At 36.2% G+C, this 13,233-nt stretch overlaps 1 protein-coding gene across 5 annotated transcripts in view; it reads left to right on the top strand.

Moving 5' to 3' along the window:
* FBXL4 (F-box and leucine rich repeat protein 4) overlaps window positions 1–13,233 on the top strand; it is a 58,031-nt gene that overhangs the window by 19,217 nt on the left and 25,581 nt on the right. For all 5 annotated transcript variants that reach the window (XM_057410833.1, XM_057410836.1, XM_057410835.1 and 2 more), the window contains exon 5: window positions 5,553–5,797. In XM_057410833.1, the coding sequence (XP_057266816.1) occupies window positions 5,553–5,797 (245 nt within the window). The remainder of the gene's footprint in view (window positions 1–5,552; window positions 5,798–13,233) is intronic.

The raw sequence follows: 13,233 nt of genomic DNA, 5'->3' as shown, positions 1-13,233 counted from the left end.
GTGAGAGCAGAAATCCCAGTCTCCTATTTTCTTGGTCCAGCTGGAAGGTTTGGGTATCAGAACAACAAAAGTGTTATACTTTGTAGTATGACAATTTTTTTTTATTATATCAGATATGGAAACACTGCTTTGCATGCTGGCTTCAAGACTGACAAGTGTCAGATTTTGCTGGGAAGTGTTCAAACCTTGTAGTGAAGAAGTAAGGCAACAACTGCTGACTCCTTCCAGTTTTGATTGATACATTACATGAAAAATTGTATCTTTTTAGATGTTCATGTTGATTGTGAACATGTAACTGTGCTAAGTCTTCCTACATATGCCTGTTTCTGATTTGAGCTGTTTCAGGCTTTTTCGTACTGCTGTCCATAATTCACTAAATGCACAGGCTGAATGGTCTTCCATGCTAATTTTAAAGTAGATAGCAGTTCCTCCAGCCTTTGTTTTGTATTCATTGTCTTTCTGAAACATCCATAGACTATTCTTTCATAGACTGTGTTTTTTCTCAAAATGGCATTAGGAATGGCTTGCTGCAGTGTGAGCTCTACATTGCTCCTGCTCCAAAAGAGAAATGCTCGGCTTCTGGGGCACAGACTTCCTTAGAAGAAAGTATAAAATCTTGGGTGAGCTAGGGATGAGAACTTTCCTTCCCTGCTCATGAACAGTGTTAATTAGCCCTTAGTAGCTTTAATGTGCTATCATCTGTTCTCCATAATTGCCTTAAAATTGAGGAGGGATTTTCCAGGACACGCTTCATTTTGTTGTGTTTCTTCCCAGATATCTTTGACTAACTTGTGCTGCTCTTAAAGTGGAAGGAGTAGGGCTTAGTCTTAGTTGGCTTTACAGAAGCCCTTGAGACCTGAAGGTCAGAACAAGTTAAAAACCTTTAAGAAAGGTGAGGAATACCTGCCAAAGCATAACTGTTGTGCAGTTTGAGACTCACCAAGATGTGGCATGTATGAAGAATTTAACTTCTGTTCTCCAGAGAGAAGGGTCAGAAGAAATCCTGTCTGCTGCAGTCCAAAAGACTTTTATATATATATATAATTTTTTTAATATAAAAAAATACAAATAACATATTTATTGTTCCCCAAAGCCAGTTTTTTTCTGAAAGCTGCCTCAAGATTTTTGACCTGCTCATGTCAAAGGAAGTGAATTTCACAGCTAAATGTGGATTTGGCACCTATGTTGCAGGAAAATGGGTCTCGAATGTAAGATCTGCATCTCTTATGATACTTTGATAAAAGGCTCAGAGCAATAAGCAGGAGCATTTTTAAGTGTCATACACCTTTTTAATCTCAACCGTATACTTCTTACATCTTTCTATATTTGTAGGCTTTCGGATAGCCAGCAAGATTTTATGCGTCCGTTTGGAAAGGGAAACTCATGAGGGTCCTTAAAAGCTAATAACCATATGCACAAGATTCCCTTCAGTTCATGGCCCATATACTACTGCCAGTTGCTATAGCAGAGTAGGCTCTGAGCAATGATGGCACATGGGAAAAGATCTCTCCAGCGTTAGTCCTCATGGAGTCTTGATTAATTGACTGTACAGTCTGTCAGTAAGATCTTTTTTTGTTCTTTGTATCAGGAAGGGGCTTAAAACCTTTACAGCCTTCCATTGCTGAGAGGATCAGAGCCTACAGCCTTGTGATGTAAACCCCACTCCACAAAGCATGCAATTGAATAGAATAAAGAAAAGAGAGACTTAAATGGTTGTTTTGTGAAGCAGTTGCAAGATACACTCTTCATGTATCCATGTGTACTATTGGATGTGTATGCATTTACTAGTGCATGCTATAGGATCATGTAACTAGGGGCTGGGTTTTCTTAAACTACGTTGAGGAACGTCAGAAGCCCTAGAATGCCATCATCTTCTTCCTGTCTTCACTCTGCCTTTTTGTGCGTATAACCTTTCTTCTTTATGAGTATGCCTTAGTATCAAGTCTGATTAATTGGAGTCTAAGCTGTGGCAGCTGTAGCTGCAGAAGTAAGAAATTGCAAGTCATTGATTCGCATGTTTCCAAATGAATGGCTTGCAAAGGCCAATGTATTTTCATATTGGAAGGACTCACGCTGGAGAACTAAAAAGTGGCTGTTTGTAGAAAGTGCCGGTATTCTAGGTTTGACCAGCATCCAGGCATTATTTTCTGACCAAATCAGGTTCTGCGTTACCGTGCTCTAGGCACAGAAAGTGCTTGCTGTTATTCAGAAAAAAAGCTTAAAAAAGCCAGAGAAACTTTTTGGTAGGTAAGTACCATTAGGAGTTACACCATTAGTAAAATTTTATTGAGTGTATTGAAGAGTGTGATGGAGATCCTTTCTGAGCTTATGAGCAAACTTTACACTGGGTGAGATATCTGCGGTTTTCTTAAGAACTTATATTTTTTAATTGGTAGTTCAAAATGTATGCATATATGTAAGACGCTGCAATCAGGGACTATGGTGATAATAAGGCACAGATCAGATATGAATCAGAATCTTTTCTGTGCTCAAACAGCAATGAATTTGCATACTGCTGTTGGTTGAATTGTAGAGAATTATGATTTGGAAACCTTTCAGGTTTTGGAGGTTTTTGAGGTACTAGATCTTGGTCTCACCACATCTCTAAAGCTGGCATGCTCCATGTTTGCCCTGGAAACAGGAAAGAAAGTTGTTTTGGTCCATCACAGCCTCAAAAAGTGATGTATAAATTCTGTTTTGTTTTCTTCTGCACACTCTGTTGTATTTTTTCCATTAATCTTTGTTTTTACTGATTTATAAGAAAGTGTAAATAATGCTTGCCATAATTTTTCATAAATGCAAAGTGAAAACAGTTGTTCGTGAGAAACTGTGTTACAAAAGTAGTTTTTGAAGCAGATACTCAATTCTGTAGCATTCTTTGTATCACCATGAGCACGGTGTAGCACAGTACAGCACGTCATGTCGCATACTCATTAAGGAGTCAAATTGTACTTTGTGGTAGGATATACATACATAAAAAGTGAATTTGACAGACACCAGACTAAGGGTGATTAATGGCTACTAGCCTGTAGGTTTGGTACTTTGTTTAATCAAAAGCCAGAAAAAAGTACTTTACATAGTAATGTCACAGTACTGTAATTTAATTGTATTTTTTCATTATAGATACTGTGAAGTAGTATAATTTTAGTAAAAAAGGATTATTTTTTTTCTGATCAAGACATTCATGTGGAAGGGATTTCGTCTCAGGGTGTAGACAGATTGCAACATTCTGTATGTTACGAAATACTCACTGAAGTGTAAAGGGATATTGGTGATGCATTTATAATTTCATTCACCATTATCTTTACTGCTCAAAAGTTACAAAATAACTTTTTTTGCCACTGAACAAAATTTGTATTACTTTGTTTCTATCAGGCATTATTTTACCGCATTAGTCATAGACATAAATTTAGCTAATTTGGCAGCCTTTGCTGAGGTCTCTGCTCTAGAAAACTTATTATATAAGCACAGGAAAAGTCTGAGGGAATATTTGGGTGTTTTATAGAGTATGGAATAGCTGAAAGATTGCAAGAATTTAAAGCCATCTTTCAGAATATTGCGGATAATTTGAAGTTAATTGATGGCCTTAGAAAAATAGGTATGTGTTTGGGTATCTACTGTTAGGATGACAGACAAAACTGTACATAGGAACCTTTAAGCTTAAGTATGGGCTTTAGACAACCAAAAATCAAGATACTAATTTGGGATTATATCTGTTAGCTCCATGTTATTTTGCACTTTCTCAGATATCAAAATGCCAACAACCTAAATGTCAATTGGGAGGAAACTTTTTTGATTAATATGTCAACTTCATTTATTATATGTGGATATATATTTTATATATATATATATATGTATATATTGCTGTCACATTGAAATGTCTATGCAGATCTTTTGCATCAAGCTAAGGTGAGAGTTTCAGGCACCTGCAGAGACAAAAAAGTCTGGCTTTAGGGGAAAGTTGGAGTAAGGAGAAGGGAAGACTTGAAATTAGGCTGGAGAGAAACTGGAGTATATGCATTTTGGCGTTGGAGTTGAAGTTAAATTTTTTGAGGAGTTGTAGATAGTGTTTGAAATCTAAATACTAAATCTGGAGCTGAGTAGGAAGTAGCATTTTTCATTTTGCAGGAAGTTGGATTGTTTTCTTATTTCTTCTATTCCAAAAATGAAAGGGGGAGGAGGGGAGGCGGAAGCTAACTGCATAATAAACTGGTTCATTGGAAGTACAGTCTGTTTGCATCTCACAAGAAGATTCATTTTCATTTTATATCAAGCATTTTATTCTGGCTTTGAGTGGTTTGTCTTATGAATGCTTGTAAAGACATCAAACTAAAACATGGTATTTTGAAAGGGCCGCAGGATTCCAGTTTAAGCTGATTTGAGGGTTTGTTTGTGTTGATGGGGGTTGGTGTGTGGTGGTGGGTTTTTTTGTTTTTTGTTTGGGGGGGGTGTTTTTTGTTTTGGTTTTTTTTTTATTTACACTGATTCATGTCAGTGAGTAATCATTTCCCACTGCTTGAGAACACTTCACCAATTTTAGTTACATAACTTTGGTGCAGGTACTTATAGCTGTTGAAGACAGCTCTGGTAAAGTAAACATTAATTTTTAGATCGCATTTTCAAGCACACTTTCCTCTCAACTCCTAATCTAAAGGAGATTTTTTTGCTGAGTGTTTTTGTTATTTCCTGATGTGAGTATATATGTGTCTGTGTTTGTTGATCTTCCCTTGGAAAGGAAAACAGGACATGATAAGAGACGGGATATTTCTTGATTTCTGAGTTGGAGATAAGTCATTACAAAAACATGTATAGCGGTGCTAGTCGGAAGGGCTGGTGGTTATTCTGAAACTGATTCAATCTGATACAGGTAAAAAAGCGCTTTGCCTTTCAGATTTGACTTTGGCGTAGAACAAAAGTGCTCTCCAAGTATTACAGCAAGGAAGAGATTACTTTGTAAAAGATCTGAAAATGTTGAATTTTGTCACCTAGTTGCATAGTCCAGCATGGATGGGAGAGGATATAAGGTAGAAAACAAAATACTGGGTTTGTTTTGTTTTGTTTTTTTAAGCTAGGAGCAGAGGAATAAATCTGAAATCATTTCAAGGTGTGGGGAAAGTGGGACATGGTATTGTTTTTCCATGTACTCTGCAAATGTGCTGCCATTTTAAAAAACGAATCCACAGAAGAAAGAAAATGCCAATTCAGTGTTCTGATCAACAGTAGTGCAGACATTGTGAAGGGAAATATGTAAACATAGTGTTTACATATATATCACTGTTTAAATTAGCATGGGTAAAGAAACTTTTAATTTGAAAGCTTCCTGTCACTTTCATGTGTTGATCTGCTTTTTCCTTTCTTGTTTAATGTCATCAAATTGAGAAGGCAGTGCAGTCCTATTTAATAGTTAATCAATGATTTATTCATGTTACTTTTAAGTAAAAGGGTTTACTTTTCTTTGAAGCCAGAACATCTTTTCTTAATCCTTTTTGGTTTTCTCTTAACATTTCAAGTGCTGTATGACCATCTGTGACTTTTTTTTGTTTTTAATATAGCTCATCCAGTTGATTTTGAGTCATCTTACAGTACCAGACCTGTGTAGACTAGCGCAAACTTGTAAGCTACTATATCAACATTGCTGTGATCCTCTACAGTACATTCATCTCAGTTTACAACCTTACTGGGCAAGGATTAATGACACATCTCTGGAATACCTGCAGTCTCGTTGCACTCTCATCCAATGGCTGAATTTATCTTGGACTGGGAACAGGGGAGCCATCTCTGTTTCTGGATTTAGCAGGTCAGTGCTAAATGTACAGAAGTATTTTGATAAGCTTTGTTTGCAGAGCTGCTGCACAGTAGTTCTGCTAAGTATCTGAAACAGTATTAAAAGACAAAAAATGTTTGATTTGCTATAAAAGGTGTGATTGTTATGATATAGGAAAAGACAAGAGCTAAACCAGTAAGAGATTCTGGATACAGCAGCTGAAGTGCATTTCCATATGTAGAGTCTGCATGTGCCAAACCACCTGTGACTGAAAGGCTTTTTCCAAGGGGGAGCAGTGTTTTGCTTTCTTCTGGGCTTCTAAAAAACTCCACTAGAACCAAGCTGTCCAAAAGTCTATCTCAGAAAGAAAATATGGTTGGTTTTTGTACAGATGAGTCATCAGTAGGACTGTATTAGAATGGTGCAGTAATAAACTGCATGTTTACAAGGTGCGGGCCCTAAGTAATCACTGGAGTGCAATGTAAGTGCAAATATTTTCATAAAAATGATTTAAAACATTAGTCCTGTTGGGAAATGGGGGGTTTGCTTGTGCATCTTCCAATGAGCTGACTGTGCTTTAGGTCATTAAAATAGCAAATTCACAGGGAATCTTCTCTGTGTAACAGCCGTGTTCTCTGCTTTCTTAAGATATCGTTTCTTGCTTCTTTGCTCGTTTGCATTAGTTAAACAACATCTATCAAAGCATTTCATTTAAGCAAAAATTGCTGCTTCAACTAAGAGGTAATCAGCAGTGGCAGGTGAAAGCAGAACTTGACTGATAAGAAACAGAAATGTTTAATATATATTAAAAAAAAATTGTCTTAGCTCTCATTTGTTTTCTGAATAAAAGGTTAAATCAAGTTTTCAGACTTTTTATTTTCTTTGCCGGGGTGCCTTCCCTGGGGAAGCAAAATAATTTGAAGAAATACTTTGTTGGGATGAGAATGTTGCTTTCCTGACTTTCCAGCTCATAATCCAGGAGCCCTAAGATCTTTTGTGATTGTTGGTAGAAAAAGGAGGCAGCCACCAGCTAGTTGTTAAATGGGATAAAATAGATAGGCACCAGCTAGCTGTTAAATGGGGTACAAGCATTTCTCCTAAATTTGGATTTCATATTAGATACATTATGCAGATCATAAATATGCAAGCTTTAATTGAGAATTCATCTCTGAAATCACAAAGTACTTGCTTTCTGATGCTTAGCTATTAAATTTGTGTTTTGAACATTTAAAATATGTGCATCTTCATGGCATGTTTTTAAATTTTTGGGTTATTTTTGTTTTGACCATGCAGGTTTTCAAATAAATGAATTTCCAGACTCAGAGAATTATAAGCTTTGCAGTTCTGGCATTTCTGACTTCCAGTTAGTTGAAAAAAACTTTATTGCTAAAGGACTGAAAAATAGTGCTGAACTCATAGCAGCACTTATGTGTAGTCAGCATTTTTAAAATGATAGGTAGTCATTGTTTTACTATTAATAACCAGTGAATAAACGTGGTCAATTTATATTCATTATAATGGTGATATTTATTTGTAACAAAGTGTTCTTGGCCGTTGATACAATTGTGAAGTTATCTGTATTTCTAGGAAAAAGTATTTCTTGGAAGAGCTGTGCAGTCTGGGAATGGGAATTGCAGTTCAATCATAGATTTTTGAAACAAAGTTGTAAGCAAAATAGTTTTCAGGTGTGACTTCTCAGAATTTTAACTTCTGAATCAAAAATTCTCCACTGTAACTAGGCTTGGTTTTGAAAGTTTTCTTTTTCCTTATACAGAAATAGTTTTGCAACTCTTTGTTCTGTAGAAGTGTCTTTTCTAGTAAAATTTCCAAACACAAATTTTCCTTTGGGTATATGTTTGTTGAATTTGCTAGCTTCCAAGAAAGGAAAATTTGGTGGTCATTGCTTTCAAATATGTGTTAATACAGGAGACCTCTTAGAACAACACTTGCTTTTCAAAAGCATTAATGTGACTTTCTTCAAAGAAGTAGCTTCCTGGCAAGAGATGGTGTTCCTCAAAGGAGAAATCTGGCAAGTAATGTTTAGTTCTCTTGCCCTGACTTTCATCAAGATGCCATCATCATGTGGATATTGCAGCATCCAGAACATGTAGTCATGAAATCCCATAATTTTTTTTTTAACTTCTACGTGTTCCTCACCCAGCCTCACTTTTGGGAGGTATTACACAAAACAGAGTTTCCAAAGAACGGAGGTACTTTGACTTTCTTAGGAATTCTGTTTCATAATTAAAATTTTTTTTCAGTTTATTCTTCAGCATATGAGTATTGCAGATGATGCTCTCAGCTGGCTAGGGAGGGTACATTGCTGCTTTTATCAGTTACCTGCTGATGTTAACTGGTACTAAAAACTTAATCTGTAATTGTCCTTTGCAGAAATTAAATACTTATATATTTCTGTCTCTCTACATAACAGTAGAAGACAAGTACCCCTACGTTTATTAGTGTAAAATATTCTCTTGCTGCCTACTGCATGACTGTTTCTGAATGAGCTTGTTGGTTTCTCTTTATCCTGCTCTTCTTGGCTTCCTCTCTGGTCTTGGTATTTTCTGTTTCTTTCTGCAAAGGAAATTTCTAAATAAAGCTGATAGCATACCAAGCTGCATCTTTTATTCTGGATTTAATTGGTGAAAAAGCCCTCTCATAACTTGAGGTTGAGTTGAAACAAGCCTAAATTGCTTGTTCCAGTACTTCAGGTTTATCAAATTTGTGTTAAATTGCTGCATAAGCAGCCAGGAGCGGCTGCCAAGAGAATTCTGCCTAGAAGTTCTAACAGTTTGAAGGGCTCTGTTATGCTGTTTTTAAAAGCCCCACCCGTATTGGTCCGTTCAGGGAGAAAAAACATTGTTTGCTAAGTGACATGTGTAGTGTTTGTGAAGTTATTTACAAATTATGGCAGTATAGAAATTGCAAGATGCTAAAACCAAAATACCTTATCCTCATAGATAACAGCATTTCACTTTTACAGGACCTGGGGTTTTTTGTTTATTTTTGCACTTTTTTTCAGCATTTGGTGTTACAGTTGGCACTGTTGAATTCAAAACTGGTAAAGTTAGTTTCATTCTTACAACTGTACAATTTAGGTTAATATTTCTGCAAGTCAGCTCATGTTTAAATGCTAGTATTACTTGAATTTTATTTTGGCAAATACCTTTCCAAGCTGTTTTTATCTGTGGTTTCAAAAGAAGTAGCTTGTGTAAATTTGTGTGTTCCTTTTAAAGGTATATATAGACATGATTGTAAAAAATAGTTGAAAGTATATATTTTCTTGCAGAAAGATATTAAAATAGATTTTTTTTTTCAAAAAAAGTAATTTTAAGACTGAAGCTAATACTGTATAATCATGAGAAGATAGAATGCTTCAGGCATATGAACATCCCGAGGCAAAGCTGAAGGTATTTTAAGTTATTGATAGCATCTACTCCTCAGGGCTAAAAATGACTACTGTAAATTTTTCATTTCAGCATATAATATAAATTAACTAAATTTTATCATTTGGATTGAACTAAAAGTGCATGGAAAAGTGAAAGACAAATGAAGTTGAGTATCTGAGCAGTCTCAAGTGTCTGGAATGCAATGTGACAGGGAATAGCAAAGATTTCACAGCAAGTGTTACATAAGCAGCACTGCATTTCTCTTGGCGTTAGAGGTACAGTGATTTTCTTCCTGCCAGAAGAGTATCAGTGTGGGAGCGTAAGACCTATATAAGAAAAGTGTGGCAAGCTGACTGAAGGTGTACTGGGTATCAAGATGATGAATACATGTTCTGAGGTTTAAACAGCTCTAGGACCATGACAGATTAAAACCGGCGTTCTGCATGCAGATTTCTTTCTGTCACTGATTATGTCATTAGCTTGTTTAAACTCTTTTGCTTAAATATCTGAGGTATTAAGATTTTTATCATTTCTAACATTTTATACTGTGAAAATGAATTGATAGTGTTTTATTTTCAAGTTAGTCATACAGTGTTTGCATGTCAAGCACATCCAGGAATACTTATTCAGCAATTTTGTTGTTAACATTTGAAGGCTTTAGGTGCTGTTTAATAGAGGTGTATTTTGACAATGTTTAACTTGGTGAGGCTTGCTGTGAATCAGACTAGCAGGAAGGTCAGAGAAATTACGGAAACATGCATCAAATAGTCACAGAAAAATAGGAATAATGTCTGATTCTTAATTTAAGAACCATGTCTGTGTCTTGCTTTAATTTCCACAGCTTTTTAGTAAAACCTAGAGTTGCTGTAACTGAGATTAAGTGATCATGTTTGTTTTGCATGATTTATTAAAATGTTTCATCTGTGTTGAGAAAAGCACAAGATCATGTAGTTAATATTCACCCCACTTGCATGTAATGTTTTAAGGTTGGCTGACAGTGTAATACATGCTAGAGTGGAAAATAACATTGTAACGATTAGAATAGCTTACATTGTGGGGGACTTCTTACAAGGGCATGTAGTGACAGGAAAAGGGGGAATGACTTTAAGCTGACAGAGGAGAATGGCTTTTAGCTGACTGAAGGGAGGTCTAGATTAGACATTAGGAAGAAGTTCTTCCCTGTCGGGGTAGTGAGACACTGAAACAGGTTGCCCAGAAAAGCTGTGGCTGCCCCATCCCTGGAGATGTTGGAAACTATATTGGATGGTGGCAGGCGGGGTTGGGACTAAATGATCTTTAAGGTCCTTTCCAACCAAACCATTCTATGATTCTGTAAGGTAACAAACACTACAAAGGAAAGTGCTAAAGAGAAAAAATCTATCCAACCCTGTAATAAATGGAAATTCCTTCCTGTCTCTGCCACGCCAAATGCAGTGGTTTATATGTCAGTGACTACAAAATGAGTATATAACATTTTAATTGAAAATAGATTTGATAAAATCAGAATGATTGAAAACTGGTGGGATAATTATATTAAAGGAGTGCAATTATACAAAGTAGCTATTTCTGTTTAGGAAGATTAGTAGATGAGGGAGAACTGGACTGATCCCTGCTTGTTGAAGAATTTTCAGTAATCTTGAGCCATGGGATATTGACTAAGTGAAGATCATTAAGCTAACAGTGAAGTCTAGGTTTTGGATCCATGCAGTTCCATTAGAAATCATTGGAGCAAATGTGGTGTGTTTAGCCACCCTCACAAGCATGTGTCTAAAGGTATTTTGGGAATTCTGTTTAGGAGGTCTTATGCAGCCAGTTCTGACATGAAGGGTGCTATCTCTTACCTTGGTATTTTAATTTTGGATCATGTTTGGCTCATGCAGTATGCTTAGACATGAATTACAAGATTAGAATTTGTTAATAGACTAACCCTACGGTCAAGGGGGTTTATCACGACCATGACCAAACAGTGTCTTAACTCCTAATAGATATATTTGATGTTTCAGAAAGATTTCAGTAGGACTAAATTACTTCCCTGAAGTTGGGGGTAGTGGGGAGGAAGAATGAGCAGCAGTTCTTAAAAGCAGGTAGAAGGTGATGGAAAGTGAGATTAATTTTTTATTTTTTATTTTTTCATTAAAAACAAACCCCCCCAAACAAATAAAAACAACCACCACAGTTCCTCAAAAAAAACCAAACCCAAACCCATCAAACACCCAAGACTCTTGAAATACTGCAGTCTGGAATGAGGACAGACTTTGAGGGAAAGGCCCAATCCAGTGTCTAGCAAAATAGATGCGCATGTTCCCATTAGTTTAGGTTGTTTAGTTGTATTTCATAACAAACATGAAGGGAAATAACTTCAGAAATTGTGTGTATAAAATATTGATTAAAAAAAAACTAAAGGGATGGATGATTGTGCAGAAAGGAATAGAGACTAAAAACAGGAACCAGTCAATCTTCAGTGATTAAAGAAGTATGTGAAGAAATGTTGATTTGGGTAGAAGGTACTTTTTGGGAGGTTGGTTGTTTACCAATGAGCTAAGTCAGAGAGGCACGCAGCGTCTGGTAAGTCTCAGTAGTGTGAAAACCATGCCACATTTGTTCTGAAAGCATGAGAACCAATGTTCTACTTTGCCATGTGGTTTTGGATATCCATGTAGAAAGACATCAGCAAAAATCTCTGTCCTGAGCAGCCTGTTTAGTGCAAACGAAGACTGGGATCTCTGGATCATTCAGAAAACTCTGCAATTCTGCCCGATGTTCTCTGCTCTGTGCTTACTGGTGACTTCCTCAAATTCCTCCTTCTGTTTCCATACATCTCTTTATTCATGTCTGTCAGCTCATTCTTGTACCCTTTTCCATGTACCTTACACCCTTGCCTCTGTGTTAAATAACCTTTCCCAAAAAGGCAGCAAAGTCATGAAGTGCAACACTCATTGCTGTTGCTGTGTATGCTCTGCCTGTGTGTTTCAATTGTAATGAATTAAAATAAAATGTTATAAGAATAGTAATTTTTCAGGCTGGTGAGCCTAGAGTTCTTCTCTGAGTCTAGGGAGGTAACTGGGTGTACTGACCTGGTAATGTTAACTTTTAATAGTCCTAGAAGGAGAAAAATGTTGATCTGTACCAACATTTGTAACAGCAAAGCCCTGTTAAATTGCATGGCAGTTAACCTAACATCCATTATTGTAATGGAGTAATTCATAAAATATTTATCTGTTAGCAAATTAGAAGCTAGAGGTATAATAAGTGATGACTGACAAGGTTTTATGGAAAATATCACCATACAAACAAACCTGATAATTTATTGATGAAAGAAGCTGTGTTAATATATTGTTAAAATACCCATTAAATAGAAGAATTGGCTAATTGGTAATCAGCAATGAATCCGTATGTCTCTATGTCTCTGTCTTGATTTCCATGGGATTTTGATCTTGTGTTTCTCCGTGGCGGTGTTGAACTCTACACTGCTATTTTAGACTAGCAATAATGTTTAAATACCTGATGTTAATGTTGTGAATTGTCGTGTCATTTCAGCTTTGACACTCCCGTAAGAAGGCTTACCAGTCTAGGTAAACTCACTGTATTCAGGATTGATTTGCAGTTTGATTGATTTACAGTTTGTGATTGATTTACAGTTTGAAGGTTATCTTTGCAATAAAAAGGGACAAGCTTATGTGTGTGTAATTAAAGCTTGGATTAGATACAGTAGAGTTTGTATTCGTGACACGATCTCTGACAGTGTAATTCATGCACAGACCATCAGTTTCCAAAATTTTGGATATTTTGTCTTTCAGTATCTTAGTTTTTTTATAATTCCAGTGAAAGTCATGTGGAATAACCCTTAGGAATCTCTGTGTCTTAGAACAGCTACAAAGTGTTGATTTTGAATTATTTGTTAATGAAGGGAACAGGATATTTGCCTAACAGTCTTAAAACACTTCTCTTGAATGTTTTAATTTAAAAATGTTTGTTTAACCTCATTTTTACTTTTGCAGATTTTTCTGAGATAAGTATGAGATTATTGTTGGAAACCTGCAGGTCATTGGCTTTGAGGAACTGTTTAAAACCATTTCAGAC

The sequence above is a fragment of the Pezoporus wallicus genome, unplaced genomic scaffold (assembly GCF_028554395.1).
Source record: "Pezoporus wallicus isolate ANWC-B61680 ecotype Strahan unplaced genomic scaffold, APGP_CSIRO_Pwel_v1 contig_747, whole genome shotgun sequence".
Classification (NCBI taxonomy): domain Eukaryota; kingdom Metazoa; phylum Chordata; class Aves; order Psittaciformes; family Psittacidae; genus Pezoporus; species Pezoporus wallicus.
This window is presented reverse-complemented; position numbering and strand designations above follow the sequence as displayed.